The sequence below is a fragment of the Triplophysa dalaica genome, chromosome 25 (genome assembly GCF_015846415.1).
Source record: "Triplophysa dalaica isolate WHDGS20190420 chromosome 25, ASM1584641v1, whole genome shotgun sequence".
NCBI lineage: Eukaryota > Metazoa > Chordata > Actinopteri > Cypriniformes > Nemacheilidae > Triplophysa > Triplophysa dalaica.
This window is the reverse complement of record NC_079566.1, coordinates 6,008,713-6,026,398: the sequence shown is the minus strand read 5'-3', so window position 1 is coordinate 6,026,398 and position 17,686 is coordinate 6,008,713. Positions and strand designations below refer to the sequence as shown.

Here is a 17,686-nt window from a genome sequence, read left to right as displayed (position 1 = left end):
ACAGCACTTGCCAATTAACATAATTATATGCTAATAATTGTTCATATTTGCATTTTCTTGTTTGATAACAGTTGCAAACTGTGCTGATTTACATTTCCAAGCTGATTCTGCCATCTAATATAGATGAGGATTTGTTGAAATTGTGATAACATCTTAAGATAGCATATGACAAACAACTCACAATGTTTCACAATGTGTATGCTATTGCTATTCAAGTGTTTACATTTATAATCTCACAACTGTCAGGGAGTTACATAATATCACATTCAATATTTTAGGAAAAATATTCTTCCAGACATCTACAAAGATATAGCTTACAATAGATATTTATTTTATGTATGACAGGGTACATGAAAATATTGGCAGGGCAAAGTTATTACATCCTGATCTGACCAAGTCACCAGGAAAAAATCTACGTTAGTTAATTTTAACAAAATGAAGATGAATGTCTCCTCGTTGAAACAAATTAATAAATTGTTCCCCTTTACTCTCACTTTCAAACTAATTATATTCTTTGGGGATAGATGTTAAAACAAAGTCTACGTTTCATGCACTCAAGCATCTTTAATGGCATAAAAGCACTAGGTGGCTTTGTGAGTGGTCTAATCCATCATTTCGCTGGGCATGGCCGTTCATTACATTGATCAAACACTTTCTCACTACCTCAATCGCTTAAGAAAAGTTTTGAAAGTTTTGAAACAATGCCCACCGGGGATCCAAGCCAGATGGCCCAGAAAATCATTTTCCAAAGTATGTGTAATAGTAATAGATAATTTTTAAAATAACTTAAATCGACAGACACTCTCTTTTGGCATAAATCGGGATCTAAACTAAAGTAAAACGTATCTGAGGAAATATCAGAGGTGACACTGAGGACTATAATCACCTTAGAAACAGCCAGAATGTGTTTAAAAGCAGTCTAATCTCAGAACGGTCCCGCTGATTTAATGGACCTGTGAAGCAGTGTTAGACTCAACGCTCAGAGCCAATGCTAAGATCATTTATCTCACTAAATAAAGGTTATAACACAAGTGGCACAGTAACAGTATGTTTCAGCAAAAGTTTGTTTAGACTTTCTAGAGCCGCTAATTCTATTTCTGTACGAACTTTATGTGTGAATAATGAAAATATATCTAATTGTAGAGCGATAATTCAGTCAGCTTGGGGTTTAAAGGTGTCTTACTTCTCACAAAGGTGAACATGAGGTGCTATACCCACAATAACAAGGCCTTTAAAACAAACTTGCAAACTTTGATAATAGCTAAAAAACTAAAACTGTGCTTTTAAAATACATAGCATTGCACATTGTTCTCTCAGGCACAATATTGGGATGATCACAATGCTTTCATCTCAGACAAAAACAGCTATATAGTTATATTCACACACAATAATGTTATGAAATATTGACAACCATTCCACAATTGTGCAGTATGAATGGAGCTATGGTCAACATGTCTGTCATTGACATATGTGTGACATTGGGCGTGTACTTTCTATTCCTATCATTACTATCATGTTTGTTCTGTCAATCTCTCTAAAATGACAGAAAACAAACAGTATTATAAAACTATTAAGGCTAGAATTGTATCTTTTGTAAACAATAAGTCACACAGTTTTAGAAAAAACATCATTGCATCCAACCATATATAATAAACCTCTGCATTTATAAACCAAAAACATTTACAGTGCAGCAAAATAAAGAAGGTCAATAACTTACACATCAGCACAGGTTATGTCTGAATATAATAATGTCTTACACACCTTGCTGGGGGTCCTTAAGTTCTCCACGGGGCTCATGTCGACCACACTCTCTTGAGGACTTTTCAGGCCCTTGTGGAAAAATAAACAGTCCACGTTACTAACAATAACTTTCAATATTTTACGAAAAGAGAAACTGCTACAACCAATCTGTCAGTTTAGTGACAGCTGTGCAATGATCGTTACAAAACCATTGATATAAACTGACTGCATGTTTACAGGTTTATAAGTATATGACTTTGATCTCGGTATAAATTGAGTAAGAATAGGCTGTGTTTTGAACCGATTTAATAAATGACCATCCATTTTGAGCACTATAAACACTGAAGCATTACTGGTTATCATCATTATTTGTACTACTGACTGTTCTCCCTTTTCAATGGCATTGATGTAATGTGTTACAAAACTACGTATATCACCACCGAATACAAGCTGTTTTTCTATTAAATTGTATTATAGCTTGCAGGCTAGCTTATTAAAACGCTTCCGGAGTCGTCAATAAATGAAAAAGTACGCTAACAGAAAATGAGCAAAAACTCACCTGACGGGCCATTAAAGACTTGATTTTCTGCATCGTGTATTTAAGAAAACTAAGCGGTTAGATGCGATGATATTGTATTTCTCTGTCAAACTGCAATTCAGTTCCTGTAGTGCTAGACAGGTGCCATGTTTCACTACGGGGATCACGTGACAGGTCATGTGCAGTGCAGCATGGGATACGTAGTTCCGCTCACTCCCGGAGCATTTTCGTCCGATCTCTCAAAGTACTCATCTAAAACGATTTACATGTGAAGAAAATCAATTTATAAAGCAGGACAACATTACCATTAACAGCAGTACCATAAAAATATTATGTAGATATTATGATGATGACTGAATATCGGTAGGCCTATTCATTTGCTATCTATCTATCTATCTATCTATCTATCTATCTATCTATCTATCTATCTATCCATCCATCTATCCATCTATCCATCTATCATCTATCAATTATCTATTAATTTATCTATCTATCCATCTATCCATCCGTCTATCCATCCATCCATCCATCTATCTATCATTTATCAATTATCTATCTATCTATTCATCCATCTATCTGTCTGTCTGTCTGTCCATCTGTCCGTCCGTCTATCTATCTATCTATCTATCTATCTATCTATCTATCTATCTATCTTATCTATTAATTAATCATTCATTTTCAATTTTTCATATAGGCATTTGGCAGACGCTTTTATCCAAAGCGACTTACAGTGCACTTATTACAGGGACAATCCCCCTGGAGCAACATGGAGTAAAGTGTCTTGCTCAAGGACACACTGGTGGTGGCTGCTGGGATCGAACCAGCAACCTTTCATTTACCAGTTCAGTGGTTTAACCCACTAGACCACCATCTCCATTTATCTATCCATCTATTCATCCATCCATCTATCTATCCATCCGTCCGTCCATCCATCCATCCATCCGTCCATCCATCCGTCCATCAATCCATTCGTCTATCCATCCATCCATACATTTATCTATCTATCCATCCATCCATCCATCCATCCATCTATCCATGATGAATTTATTATGGAAAATTGTTAAAGGCCGTCAAACCACATTTGTTTTTGACATTGATATTGGACATGTATGGATTGGAGAACAGTGTACAGCGAATAAAAGACTATAGTGTCAAAAACATTGAGTGGGTGTTTGTGGTGAACATTTCAGACTGGCTGGAGAATAAATAAGAGACCCAGTGTTTTTGTAAATAAAGTTCCACTGATATCAACCACTGATGATTTCCCAGTCAAATGAAGGAGTGGCACCTCCCCCGGGCAGCCGAGCTGTTGATTTAATCCTTCTACTCCTTCTCTGAAACTGAAAATAAACAGATGGTGTACCTGTAATCTCTTTGTTCGTTATTTTATAGAATGTTGTATAGTTTTGTTTTTCTAAAAAAATGCTTTTCTATACTAAGATTTAGTTTAGAAGATAGTAAAGAATGAATAAACCATTATTAAAATATTTCTAAAAACCTTTATTTTCAAAGTACAGGGCATCCATCTGTGTTTAAAATATAAACAGGAGCAGGTGCAACACATAGAAAATAAAACCGACTAAAAATGTCTGTTTTAAATTCAAAAACTGCTACCTAGTATGAAATGTATGGAACGGTTATGTGGCATCTTTGAAATGTTACGAACAATATCCCGGAATACATTGCAGTGTGCAATAAAAAATACAATATCAAAGTACGAAATGCGATCGTATTTACATTCACAATGCAAAACCATAACGTCAGCTGATGTATTTTCTATAAATACTCTTAGCTTTTCATTAAGCCTGTTGCTACAGAAAATAATGCATAATTTTTTATATATACAGTATATTCCTTTTAAGACATGTCAGTGTCCAGCACGTTAAGAATGTCAGTGCTCAGCACATGTGTAATAAGAATTATGATCTTTATAAAGTATAAACATGAATAATTGTACATAAGAAAACAAGACGTACTTAAATGTGCCACTGTATAGAGAAAATTTGAATTGAAACAAATTCTCTTTTTGTATCGTTTTTACATTTAGCACACGTGACACCTCTCCCTCTCATTTAAGTAGACTCAGTGTTGGCGTTTCAGGTACATGTCTGATGACATCATAGATGGTGGTATGCAAATCTTTGACTGAATCAAGTCGTGCCAAAGATCTGCAGGATGCCTGAAAAAGCACAGGGAAGAAAGATTAAAACTGTTCCGAGGCAAAACTGAACATGCAAATGAGCAAATAATTATCTTTTCATGTGAGGGTTTCAACCTGTGTTGATTCCATTTTCCCAGGAACAGAAACAAATTCGTAGATCCCGAAGTCTTCAGTTGCGTCTTCATGACCTATAAGTATGTTATTCAAATTAGTGAACCATTACTAGAAGAATTATCCAAAATGATATACACAAAATATTATATTCCAAATATATTTGTATCTAGTGTATTATTGTATAGGCAGCAGAAAAGGAACTGATTGTTTAATATATCCTTATCAAGAAAGCAACTTTCTACTTAGCAAACCCAGAGTTACGTCAATAAGAAATGACTGCAGTCAGGTGAAACCAAGCCAGCTAGGCGGAAAAATGTTTATAGCGTAGGCTGACAGAAACCAGGCAGATATGATTATAGTTGTAATGTTAATGGGGAGTTTGTTTGTACAGAGAGGCTATGTACACATTACTGCCTAACAACACAGGTATATAGTGTGAGTGTGCAGTAAACCTACCGGATCGGTGCAGTCCTCTCTGCTCTGGCATAGGCCTAAAACACATGTCCAATCATTCAATGCTGTCAGAAAAACATACAAACCTGGCACGCATTTCTCAAACTGTTGAATATGAATGTTTTTCTTACCGTCTGTAGATTGTATTCATCACTGTTGAAACAAGATCAAAAAAGTATTAAAATTACTGGTGCTATTTTTTCTTCATCTTATTGTGAATGATTTGAATACAGTCTGATAAGCGTGCTAAATAATTATTTCATTTGTTTAAAAGTACACTATAGCCAAATTAATCTTTTCAAAAGAACTTTGTCTATTTTATGACACTGCGTTTGAAAATCAGACGGTCTCGCAATCTATTTATGATGAACAATTCATGATATACCAAGCATCACAGTTTGATTTCAATCATTCATTTTGCTATGATTTCAATCTTTGATATGGTATAACTCACTCCATATCATAGATGTTATATTTTCAGAGAATGTTCTTTACATTATTTAAAATGACATCATGTCAATCACAGAAAGGTCACGCTTTTCTTTTCTTTTTTGAGGTAATGTCTAAACATAAGTAAAAAAAGAAATAACTTCATACTTCGTCTTGGATGGCAGCTCTTCCTTATGAGCACAAACATCATACACACAATGATGACCACTGATGAGATTGTAATGAAAGTCAATGGAGACAGAGCACCTCCTTCCTGGATATGTTTTTCTCTTCCTGAAAAACATTGATGAACAAAATCATGTATATTTTGATACAAAACTGTTTTTTTCTGAGTCCATATTTAACCAAACTTCCCAGCATGTAATGGTTGGTAAATAATAAGAACAGGTGCCAGCCCCTATTTACTTTCTAATAGAACAGCGCAATGTATTTGAGAAACATATGCACTTAGCCACAGAAAAAAGCTTGTAACCATGTAGTCAAACAAAGAATGGTAAACTGTACATGTAGCATTCAATAACTCCTAGAACAAACTCCCAACAACTAAAACAAACATAAAATACCAGAAATGTGAGCTCAATTTAATATGAATTTATTTAGTATCCTGGGAGAATTATTAAACACATATACTTATGAATATACACAAATACACCAATGCAAAGCAGTCTGCACACTATTGTCAGAACATTTTTTTTATATTAAGGGCCAGTAGTATAAGCTTAATTTATATCATCATTTATATATATATATATTTCATCCAAATAATGAGAATAAATATCTGTCTCTTTAAAATTTTGCGAACAAAATAGAAATAGAAATCTGGGTCTAGAATGAAATTTGAAATAAAAAAATGTTACAAATGTTCATAAACAGGAATTTATTAGGAGAACTGTATATGTACGTTTAAATCTTTGTGTCATTTTTGGAAATATTAACTGCATTTTTTTATTTCTAGTTTATTTCTAACACATTGCAGACGTACCTTTGCCAAATCTGGCCACCACCAGCGAAAATTTGGTCTCATCCTGTTTCTTTGTCACATTGTTAAATGCTCTACACCAGAAATCCTTAGCTTGAGCTAATTCATAAGATGTCACTTCAAACCGAGTTCCAGTCATGATGATCTCTGTGCCGTTCGATGTCTTAGAGATCCAGACGCAGCTGTTGGGAGGGTTCGAGTCTGCAAGACATTCGAAGAAGACCAGCTCTCCTGGGTTCACCGTGAACACCCTTCCGGTTTTCAGACCCTGCTCTGAATTTACTTCTAGATTGTAGGGTCCATCTAACACAATTTGTAAAGACAGATAAAAATGTGTACTTTTACATTCATTTAGAGACTCTAATTCATTGTATTAGACATTGAAATGTCATTATTCATGTACTCATTGATATTTCAGATCTATGTGAACCCCAGAGGCGCGCAAGGAGAAATTTGATCAAATATTTTAATCTAATTTAGAAGATTAAGCAGCTGAAAACAATTTACACTGACACATCTTAAAATAGACTACATCAGTGTGATTGTTATGTCTCAAAATGCACACTGAAATGTTTTTTTTAAGTATGTTTTTAAAAACGACTTAAATATTCTGTTTCAACTAAGGCCAAGTACTGGCTTAAACTAATCCCTGTCTATGAAGCCGCCCCTAAATGTGTTTAACATGTTAATACACTTTACAACCGTCACCCACGAAAGTGACCAAAGCCAGCACTTACTGTCTTATTTTATACTGAAAAAAATCATATCATCTTATAATATGAATGCTGATCTCACACATTATATATTGATTTCTTAAACACTATGCATGGAGATAACTTATTATAAGGTTAAGGTTATTATAGATTACAAAAATGTATACTATCAAAACATTTCTGTCTATTGAAATCAAATCAAATATTAGCCTAAATACTTAATTATTGCCGTATTATTATTGCTTAATTTTTATTATTGAAGACATAAAATAAATAAAAATGAGAAATGTTGCCTCAGGAGTAAACTGAAATACAGTTAAGGTTGAGACATTCAAATTATTAACTGAAAATGAATTAAAACTAAAGTAAAACAAGAATTAATTCATAAAAATAAACAATATTATGATAAAATGACAAGAGCGCATTACAAAATAGCGACATATTTTTTAAATTATTAAAGCTATAACTGAAAACAAAACTATTCGAACTCTGGGTCCTTGGACTTAAAAAAGTGAGAAAGCCCATCATAGAAATGACATCATGTTAGTACAGAGTCACAAAACAAACAACAGTTAACTCCCAGACAAGAGGAACGAGCTGGACAGCTTGTAATGATTAACACATGGAAATAACAGATGATGAATGAGTTTACAGGTGACGCTCATCTAAAAAAATAACTGAAAAGAAACACAGATACTCACAGTACACACTGAGAGCAGTTCCTTCGCTCAGTTCACGGCTGATATGGTTTTTGGCCTCACAGGTGTACCGACCTCTATCATCTTTACTGACAGGACTTATGACAAGTGTGCCGTGATCTTGTGAAAATGTGTGCCGCTTGCTTGGAACTACCGTCATGTTGTTCTTAATCCACTCGTATTTAACGTTGGTGCCGGTTTCAACAGAGCATGTCAGTGTCACATTATCTCGCTCTTCTATGAGGTCTGCCCCTGGGCTCTTACGGAGAATGGGCTTTGACACAGGCACTAGTGGCAGAAACCATAAAAAAAGAGTGATAAAAGATATAAATGAGACTGAAAAATAAACTGACCCAACATCACTATCATGTTTGGATATTTTAGATGTATCTATTAATACATGTGTGTAAAATGATAAACTATCTGTACAGAGCTATTATTAATGCAAGCTGTTTCTCATACCGCTGACTGTGATCATCACTATTTTCGTGACGGCCACAGGCGTGGAGCTTCCTGGGAAGATGATGTTGATCTCCAGCTTGTACTCCCCCTCAGCGTCCTCATCCAGATGCTCCATATCTAGCGAGACATCTGGCAATTGAAGCACTGGTTTGTTCCTCAGCCGCATATTCGGGATGGCATTGGACTCGGTGAAAGTGACCAGGAGAGTATAAGTGGGTTTAGTCTTGTACCAGGCCCCCTGGAACTTCACATTCTTGACATCAAAATGAGGCTCAACTCTGAGGAGCATAGAGTCCCCGTATTTGCCATGCTGTGTGGGCTCCAGTGAAATATATTCCATACCTGTTCAAAAGAAAGTGTGCATCTCAAGTTTGTGCATTATACATAACTACCTATTCACACTATCCTTGGCTAAAAAGATTCCCGGACAGGGCTTAAGCCTACTGGCAAACAAACTTAAGAGAAGTTTTGATCAAAAACAACTTGCATATCTTAAAACATATCAGTGTGGTTGTTTTGTCCCAGCACACAGTAATGTTTTCTTTTTAAAGTATGTTTTTAAAAATGACTTAAATATCCTAAGGCCAAGTCCTGGTTTAAGCTAATTCCCGTCCGATAAACAGCCCCTATGTTTTTTATTTGATGTCAGGTACTGTCTCCTGAGGTAAACTTAAAGAAAAATGCATTACCATTTTTGTTGCTCTAAAAAAATATTTTCTACCAAAATGCTGGGTTATTTTAAGCCTTTGTTGGGTCAAATATAAAAAAAATACACTCTAAAAACGCTGGGTTATCTTCAATTCAGCAATGGGTTAAAAAGGGACACGCTTAGCAATTGAGTAAATTACCCCAGAAAATGGTTGATGTTTTAAATAGACCAGCATTTTGGAAAACAATCCAGCGCAGCTTAATTTACAAGCCAACGGTTGAGTTCGGCCTTATTTGACCCAAAAGCAAACCTTTTTTTAAAAGGTTTATGATTTTCAACCCATGGTTGGGTGAAAAGTGATGAACCCCAACACTGGGCAGAAAATAACCCAGCATTTTACAGGTTAAGCTGCAATGTTTAAGCAATAAAAGTTAGATTTTTAAAAGCATAAGAAATTACACTTTACACTTAAATGAACTGTCCACAGTAAAAAAAATCATGCTATATATCTCACACAATCTTAGAGCAACCTCAAAAGCTTAATATTCATGGTTTTGATCACTGGACAGACCAGCGCTGGGTAAAAAATGGCAATGTTTCTCATTAACAGTGACTTTGACGATTAAACATTCATCTACACCTTCTGCTAATCTATGCAGTTTGCACTTAGATGCTTCATTTAAAGGAACATTTAAATCCTCTCTTCATTTCCTTACCCTCAAGTTGTTCTTAATCTACATTTATTTATTCTGATGAACACAGAGAAACATATTTGGAGGAATGCTTGTAACCAAACAGTTCTTGGCCACCATTGACTACCATAGTGGGAAAAAATGTTAGTCAAAAGTTCTTTCCTACATTCTTCAGAATATCTTCTTATGTGTTCATCAGAACAAGGAAATTTATAAAGTACATTTTTCCTACTATGGTGGTCAATGGTGGCCAAGAAATGTTTGGTCAAAACCATTCTTCCAAATATCTTTCTGTGTTCTTCAGAACAAAGAAATGTATACAGATTTAGAACAACTCAAGGGTTAGTAAATGTTGACAGAATATTCATCTGTGGACGAACTGTCCCTTTAACTCTATAATGAGATATCTGCAAAGTAAGATATAATACATTCTGATTGGTCAACATTCTGCAGTTTCTACATAATGGGCATATAAGGGACATAAGCGGTTTATGTCACTCCGTCTCCGGCAACCAATCCTCAACACTGTTCAAGTGTCATATCTTAGTCTTACTACACCATCTCTTCATACTACACCATCTCTTTATTCAAACTTAATAAAATTATTTCAACTCAACTTACTTTTTTACAACCATTTGTTTAAGTATCTAAAGCGAAAATATACGGTCATGTGATCATTTTCCTAAAATAAATACCAACAGCACCATGACGCAAGGAATTTTCACTTTCACATAATATTCACTATTTTCAACCGCAGCCAAAATATCTTCTTTTGTATCTTTTTGTTTATTGTTAATAATTCGTCACACAGGTCTGTACTTTAATCACCACCAGCCCATGTGTTCAATCCTGTACCTGCTGTGAGCAAATATTTACCAGCTTCTCAGGATGATAGTGATCAAACATGACGTTCTCTCTAATTTGTCTAAACGGGTCTGTGAGCAAACACTCAGGCAGTATTGAGCATTACATTAAGCCCTGCAAAATGCTCCAAAATCTTGTGTTTGTACACATAAATAAAACATGCTCGGGAAAGAGCGTTAGAGTAATCCTGTTATTACTACCATCAAGACCAACTACTCTCCTCCTCTGAGCTCTACATACAAATATCTCATTGCTAAAGGATAAGATATCTCTCAGTGTAGATAAAATGAACTTATTGAAAGGATCAGAGGCCCGGCTCTGACTGACAGCTGTTAATCTGCATTACGTTGCTAAGCGAGGTTGTGTGGCAGCAGGCAGGTAGGCAGCACACAGGTAAACAGTGTCATACTCCTCCCATCGCCTCCTGCCCACAACTACCCGGACATAAGCATCTCCACCCCCTGCTCGGCTTTACCGGCCTGTTGACAGGCAATGTTGTGCATTACAATAGTTAACTGTGTTAACGGCTCGTGTTGTACGTTAAATAATAAATAAGGACGCCCCTATTGCAAGCACAAAAGACCAGGAGGCAATTTGGGTGGAAACCAAAAGTGTGCCTGTGTTTATAATGCTGAGTTCCAATACACGATGAAGTTTTGAGCATGGTCTAAACAAAAGTAAGGATTGTTGTGGTGATAACAACACTGACCTTACACCACCAAGCCAATAGGCATTAGGAATACTGTTCTCACTTACAATTTCAAATGACTAGCTCCATATGCGTTTCCAAACACAAACACTGAACTATTCACACCTTAATTGATAATACAGGGCCTATTGTGCAACAAACCAAATGCACATGTAGACGCGTGGATTGGAAAGTAACATAACCCTTGACCATGAATAATCCACTTCAATGTATTTTTAAAAATGCCGTGTGACACATGAAGTGAAATATAGAACTTCAGGCGTCTACCACAGGTTTGAGTTTGAGTCACATCTATGGCTACATTTAAATCCACAACACCTATATAAATTTGAGGAACATGTTCCCCCACAGTACCAGTTGTGGTGACATACTGTTATCTATATGTTATATTTAAAAATAATGTTAAAAACAATCAATGTTATATTTTCTAAATAAGACAGAACTGCAAAATATGATGTAACATATTGTAATGTAGGCTAAACGTATTTTGTTGGGTGTTTAATTCAAATATTTAAAGTGAAAGTAAATCTACAAACATTTTATTTGAAAAGATTATGTCATTTACATACATTTTGGGGTGTTGTTTAAATGTTATGGTCTGAGTTTTTTCAGTTTTTTGTACCTCAACTTATGTGAATGCAAAGGTTGCATATGTTTTTTTCAAACAGACATCAATATAAATTTGAAATAAGACTGATTGTAGATTTCCTATTTATTTTTCTCTAAAATTCTATATAATATGCCTATATAATTGAAGTATATTTAGTTTATATGTACCTGACAACTCTGAGAGAAAATTATATTTATTTAATGCGAAATTCAACCTTTGGAAATCAGGTTTATTCAACAACATTGAAAAATAGGCCTGTGTAAATCTCCAAATAACAAAATTTTAAGATGCCCTTGTTACACATTACATGCACGTACTAGTATAAATTATGCATAGTTACATGTAACTAACGCTAAACCACACCCGAACCTTATGGAAAGTATATGTATTTAATTATCACTTCATACTTTACTTACACTGTAAGAAGATCACCTTTAAACAGCCTAACCAAAAATTATATTGCAGCGCATGATGCATTATATAACATCTGCTGTACGGTTTATTTTAAAGTGTGTATAAAATCCTCTTACCATCAACACCGAGAAATAAGGTGCACATCAGTAGAAACATGGTGAATCCAACACATTCCATTTCTGCAATATAATCTCTAGAAGCTGTTTGGCTTGTGACAAGAAAGGGGAACTGGTGACAGTATTTGCCAGGGAAATGAGAAAAGCTAGCTCAGGCACCTCCCACTTGCCATTTGGACACACACCTGGTTGAGGTTCCAAAACGCTGCTGTCACCTAAGGGGCAGAGACAGTCTCACAGATACACATTCAAAGGGAGATATACACAGCTTAAGCACAGTGTCAGATCACCGAAAACAAACTCCTTTAAGACATACACAGACCGCTACAGGTATGTGATACCAGCAAAGACTGAGATTCAACTCCAACACACACACACAGAGGTCACTGAGCGAAACAATGCATGAACATGCAAAGTTTCACCTGAAACCGTGCACGACTTAAGACACAAAAAAATGTTTTAAGAACTGATTACACACAGTAAGAATCTTAAAATAGATAAACAGGGATGGCCTTAGATACGTCACTTAAGTTCACAGCTACTTGGAAAAAAATGTAATATGGAACATGTAGATTGACATAGACCAGCATACAAAGTTAGTAAACCATGTACAAAGGCCGCAAATTAATGTACATACATTTACATTTATTTACTTGGCAGAAGCATTTATCCAAAGAAACTTCCACTGCATTCAGGATATACATTAAAATGGTTTGCATGTTCCCTGAAGGTTAAACTCCCAACATTAGTATTGTCATCAAATGGACTTCCCAAATTCTTCATAAAAATCTGAAGTGTAAGCAGAATGCATGGATTTAGCATATATGTGTAGTATAATGGATGAAAACAAGTTCCCTCATATGTTATATATACTTAAAACATCGTTTCAGAGTAGTTCAGGGTGCAAAAATGTACTGCTAGAGATAAAATACAATGATATTCCTTCCATTACGTTAACTTAAATGTCATACAACTAATATCGCATCTCAATTTCCCTCAGTGCCTACTGCGAGTAATGTTTAGAGTAAAAGGTCATCTTTACTGTATTTCAATATCACACACACTAAAACGTTTTTTAAATCATGTAAATCAGCAGCTTTTACAACCAGCAAATGAGCTGAATTTGAGCATTTATACCACACGGGGCCAGCAGTGGTGTATATGACCTTTATTTGGACTGAATCATCTGTTTAAAAAATAAACACACAAACCTGACATAATAAAGCCCATGCCACCTTTCAACTCCCCTTTCACATGATCCCTTTCATCCGTTGGCCGAAAAGCCTCAGCGTGCTAAGCAGCACCAGCTCATAAGAGTCACTTGGACAGATATCTACTAGGTTTCCACAAGTTTGGTACTCCACTCTGTCTTTATTCAGTTTTCAAGTTGCCTGTTGTACAGGACACCACACCAGCCCTATAGTCCAGTTCGGAGGCAGAAGTCTTCCTCTTCTTCTTTTTGCTGTGTTTCTTATGCTTCTTCTTTTTCTTTTTTTTCTTGGACTTGTCCTGTGAATGTATATATGGTATTTGTAAGTCACATGGCCAAAACGAGTTAAAAAACTACTAAAATGTTCTTATAATTATGATGTGAGATGACTTACTGTAACTTTCTCCTTTTCTTCACTACTGTGCTTTTTCTTTTTATACTCTTCCTAAAAAAAGGACACACAAAGTTGCCTTAAAACATATAACTGTTCAATGAAACAACGAAAAACGTAGCCTAAAACAGAAAATTCTGCAGTCACATGCACAACAATAACCAGTTGGTTCCTGTCTGTAATTTTAAGTATAAATATATTTAAGTCCTATGGGTTGGGAATGACATGAATTGTGAGATATAAATTAAAATAGTTATATTTTATCTAAACTTTCCCTTTGAGATGACCGGGTTTAAGCAGTCTTACGTCTATATCCGACTCGTCTGAGGACTCCGAATGGCTCTTCTCAGATTTCCTCTTCCTCCGACTGTCCTTCTCATCCTTTGACACAAAAACATACAACTTAAGAGACAAAAGCGAGACGGAAAGAAATGGTTAAAATAATCTCTTCAGTAAGTCACAAGGTACCTTGTCTCTCTCGCCATTCTCCCTGACCTTCTTCTTCTTCTTCTTCTTGGATGATTCCTGCAGATAATAAATGACATTATAACGCAGTCTTACCAAAACAAATCTCATAACTATTTCCATCAGCAGCGAAAGTGATTCCTTAAAAGTGTATACTGTCAATCCTGGATAATAATAGTTAACAAACTAAGGAATCTCACTGGCGACACCGAATGTTTGACACAAACTACGTAATGATTTTCCTGTAAATGTTAAGAACCACTTATACCCTGCTATCCGTTTCCGACTCTGTATCAGAATCGTCTGACTCTTTCCTAGCAGAAGATCTTCTTCTTTTTTTCTTTCTCTTCACAATTTTCTTTTCATCCTGAAATGTAAGCAAATAAGAGAGCAAGGAACATTCAGTAACTATTCAAGGCTATTTTAAAAACACATGCAAATAACTCAACTTGTTTTCGTGCCACTTACATCATCATGTTCAGATTCTGAAGAGGAACCGGAAGAGAAATCAGAACTCGAAGAGGAGGAGGAAGATGAAGAATGCTTGAACAAACACAACAAAAGCATGAATTTGTTAGATTTAAAGCCACAAAGGCCAGACTGACTGCCCTCTAAAGGATGTCAGTGAAGTCACTTGTCCAATGACAGTGTGCTAGATCTGGTGCTCATTGAGAAACTATTCTACGCGTTTCTGTGATTGTGTTAGAAAAATGCCTGTTAACAGATACACGGGCTAGTTTTGAATGAGGTCTTCAAAGCACCAGTTTTAGAACATGAACCAGCACCATTTCAGTGTGAAAGAGGTGCGTGATCTGTCAAGAGCTCATTGCACAAAGCTGGAGAGCTCTCCTCACCCTACTGGACTTTTTTTTCTCCTTCTTCCTCTTCTGAAATAGAGACAAAAAAAATCAGCAAATCAGAAGCAGGCTGTTATATTTAACAAGTCAGATCGCCGTACACAACATCACCTCTTTCTTGTCTTTCTCTTTTTCTTTCTTCTCACCTCCACCAAGCACCTTCTCTCTGTTTTTCTCCAATTCCTTCTTCCATCGCTGATGAAAATGAGTGACGACACATATTACACAAACTGACACCTCCACCAACATCAAATACTGGCGAGCGTTTAAAAACAACTATACCGCATTCATTTTGTCCTCAAAATCAGCCAAGGCTCTTGAGCCCTTCTTTTTCTTTTCCAGTTGTTCCTTCACCTCCTCCCTTACACACAGAACGAACGGATAGACGTATAAATAAGACAACAAATCCCATATATGCATTATTGGTTCATGAATGATAATCTCCACACCATGACGGCCGTGGTCTGCTGAGATAATCCTGAATGGTTGGGCCTGCGTTGGGTGCAGGTCCTCGTGCTCTGGCAGCAGCTATCGGGTTCAAGTAAGCCTGAAAGACAATACATTTTAAGAAATTGCACGTTATTATCTAGCACGTTAACCCGCATAATAAACACGCCCACGAGCATCTACGTTAAATGAGCTATCTAGCGAACTACAGTTATGTAGCTTTGGTTGATAATATGTTTATGAAATGTAAGTGCAATGCAACTCACACATGAGCAATAGAAACAAAGGTGCAGCAAACCGTAGAAGAACAGTTTAAAAGAAATATATACTTGTTGAGTTATCCAGTCTGGGCCGCACACTAGCATTAGCGTCCTAGCATTAGCCTAGCAACACATCACAAACGCTCGTTTCAGGTTCAAAACATAAACGTAATGCATTTGTAGGGTTGGAAGCGCGTTATTGTTCCTTTTGTAAATGGACGTGGGTATGTTGTTGACGTAAGTTAGTGTTATTAGCACTACGGTTCAAGGCCTATCTAGCCTGCTTTCCAGTCACATGAAATTTCGCATAAAAGGGGACAAAAATAAGTTATACGAAGCAATGCAATATTTACTTACCACTCTGTTATCTCGCTTTCCCATGTTTGTAGATTTTGCCCATAACCCGCAGGCCAAAATCTAAGGACTGTGCATGTTGTTTACATCTCTCTGGTGCTGCAATAGCTGACTAAGCTCGGTATTAACGCCACCTAGCGGTTCTCTCAGCAACATGACATGTTCGCGACGTGACGCTAGAGGGCGACCCGCTTAGCAATCTTAACATAATCGTTATCTTGATGCGTACTGTTGAGATGATCACAGTTATATTGGAGATATTAAATAAGCATTATATTTTAAGCATTACTATTGTTGTTATACATTATTTAAGCAATGTTTAACGGTAAATACTCCGGTCGCTCTGGCAACCTCATATGGATTTCGGTGACGTGATTGGTTAAAAAGTGCTCGAGGTGCCGAGACCTCCCTTGAGTACACCTTAATTAATTTTAGCAATGTTTTTTTTTTCTTGCATATAATGTTAATTACCACCCAATTTAACAACAGGACCTAATATTTACATGTTAAAATATAGCATAAATGTCTAAGCATTGTTTCTCTCAGAAATCAACTTTACAACCCAGTTTTACACACTAATATTTATTTTACAAAAATATGAAAACGTCAGGCAGATACACATACAAAAATGCAAAAAGCAGCTTTTCTCAATGGCAAATTGGAATCATCTTTATGTGGGCAGTTTAACAACTCATACAGGAGCCAGAGCCTAAGACGAACATTAGCAGCAAACCAGTCCACAGACAACAAAGATATATAAAACACGTAGGCTACATACCATTCACCCTTTTTAACAAAAACACACTAACAAAAACTGATATGGTCAAAAAAAGGGCAGTGACCAACAATCTAATTTCAATTTGGTTCTTGCAAATTTTTAGCACTTTAGTGAGACGTCAAAGTGTTTGTAAGAGTAGCTAAATGAAATGAATTTAGCAACAAAAACTATTTGTGCTGTTTTAACATGAGAACATAGCTTAAAAAGAAATTAAATTGAATTTCAGAACATCTTCAATCGAAAACACATTATACATAATGCTTGATTTAACATCATTACTGAACTATTCACCCAGACAAGACAAAAGTAAGATCTGTCAAATGTATGTGATAGCAACGTGTTCTGCTTGCAAACTGTAAAAGCTAAAAGCACAGAAATTGCAAAATTATTTTTGCTATTATTACATAAACAAATAAACAAAACTTTCAATTGAAGCATTGACAGCAAAGTTCTATATTTTCACGCAATTTCCCTTCCTCTTTAACAAAAGCATTTTAAACGCTGACGGCATAAATATCAAAACTGTAAAATGTTAGAAAAATGCACTTTTACACTCGTCTGC

General features: G+C 35.9%; 3 protein-coding genes across 5 annotated transcripts in view; all 3 read right to left on the bottom strand.

Moving 5' to 3' along the window:
* vps50 (VPS50 EARP/GARPII complex subunit) overlaps positions 1 to 2,631 on the bottom strand; it is a 118,034-nt gene extending 115,403 nt beyond the window's left edge. The window contains exons 1-2 of the mRNA XM_056742010.1: positions 2,300 to 2,631; positions 1,762 to 1,830 (exon numbers count right to left, since the gene is read on the bottom strand). Coding sequence (XP_056597988.1) covers positions 1,762 to 1,830; positions 2,300 to 2,332 — 102 coding nt within the window. The 5' untranslated portion in view covers positions 2,333 to 2,631. The remainder of the gene's footprint in view (positions 1 to 1,761; positions 1,831 to 2,299) is intronic.
* Positions 2,632 to 3,253: 622 nt separating this feature from the next.
* hepacam2 (HEPACAM family member 2) lies at positions 3,254 to 13,712 on the bottom strand. Of its 3 annotated transcripts, XR_008905937.1 has the most exons (11): positions 13,574 to 13,712; positions 12,363 to 12,577; positions 8,309 to 8,650; positions 7,850 to 8,134; positions 6,439 to 6,738; positions 5,604 to 5,729; positions 5,138 to 5,159; positions 5,010 to 5,044; positions 4,554 to 4,627; positions 4,255 to 4,457; positions 3,254 to 3,618 (listed from the first exon to the last, which is right to left on the bottom strand). XR_008905937.1 is itself a non-coding variant. In XM_056741340.1 (10 exons), the coding sequence occupies exons 2-10, from the start codon at positions 12,421 to 12,423 to the stop codon at positions 4,347 to 4,349; spliced, it is 1,356 nt and encodes a 451-aa protein (XP_056597318.1). In that variant the 5' UTR covers positions 12,424 to 12,577; positions 13,574 to 13,712; the 3' UTR covers positions 3,755 to 4,346. The 3 variants fall into 3 exon arrangements, 2 of the variants coding, with proteins under 2 accessions (XP_056597318.1, XP_056597319.1); XM_056741340.1 differs by lacking the exon at positions 3,254 to 3,618 and having other exon boundaries at positions 3,755 to 4,457; XM_056741341.1 differs by lacking the exons at positions 3,254 to 3,618; positions 13,574 to 13,712 and adding an exon at positions 13,000 to 13,375 and having other exon boundaries at positions 3,755 to 4,457.
* On the bottom strand, positions 13,516 to 16,616 carry fam133b (family with sequence similarity 133 member B). Its single transcript, XM_056741342.1, has 11 exons — positions 16,350 to 16,616; positions 15,735 to 15,832; positions 15,568 to 15,646; positions 15,397 to 15,480; positions 15,283 to 15,315; positions 14,897 to 14,971; positions 14,697 to 14,795; positions 14,432 to 14,488; positions 14,270 to 14,344; positions 13,967 to 14,017; positions 13,516 to 13,871 (listed from the first exon to the last, which is right to left on the bottom strand). Exons 1-11 carry the CDS (start codon positions 16,371 to 16,373, stop codon positions 13,734 to 13,736), a joined length of 813 nt encoding a protein of 270 aa, XP_056597320.1. The 5' UTR covers positions 16,374 to 16,616; the 3' UTR covers positions 13,516 to 13,733.
* Positions 16,617 to 17,686: the final 1,070 nt, after the last annotated feature.

Excerpts from the sequence above, each read along its gene's own strand:
- hepacam2 (XM_056741340.1), bottom strand. The coding sequence starts at position 12,423 with ATGGAATGTGTTGGATTCACCATGTTTCTACTGATGTGCACCTTATTT. Across the intron at positions 8,651-12,362 it reads CTTATTTCTCGGTGTTGATG|GTATGGAATATATTTCACTG; the intron begins GTAAGAGGATTT and ends TCTTTTGAACAG. Across the intron at positions 4,628-5,009 it reads GAGAGGACTGCACCGATCCG|GTCATGAAGACGCAACTGAA; the intron begins GTAGGTTTACTG and ends ACATACTTATAG.
- fam133b (XM_056741342.1), bottom strand. The coding sequence starts at position 16,373 with ATGGGAAAGCGAGATAACAGAGTG. Across the intron at positions 15,481-15,567 it reads TTGAGGACAAAATGAATGCG|CGATGGAAGAAGGAATTGGA; the intron begins GTATAGTTGTTT and ends CATTTTCATCAG. Across the intron at positions 14,972-15,282 it reads AGAAAAAAAAGTCCAGTAGG|CATTCTTCATCTTCCTCCTC; the intron begins GTGAGGAGAGCT and ends TGTTTGTTCAAG.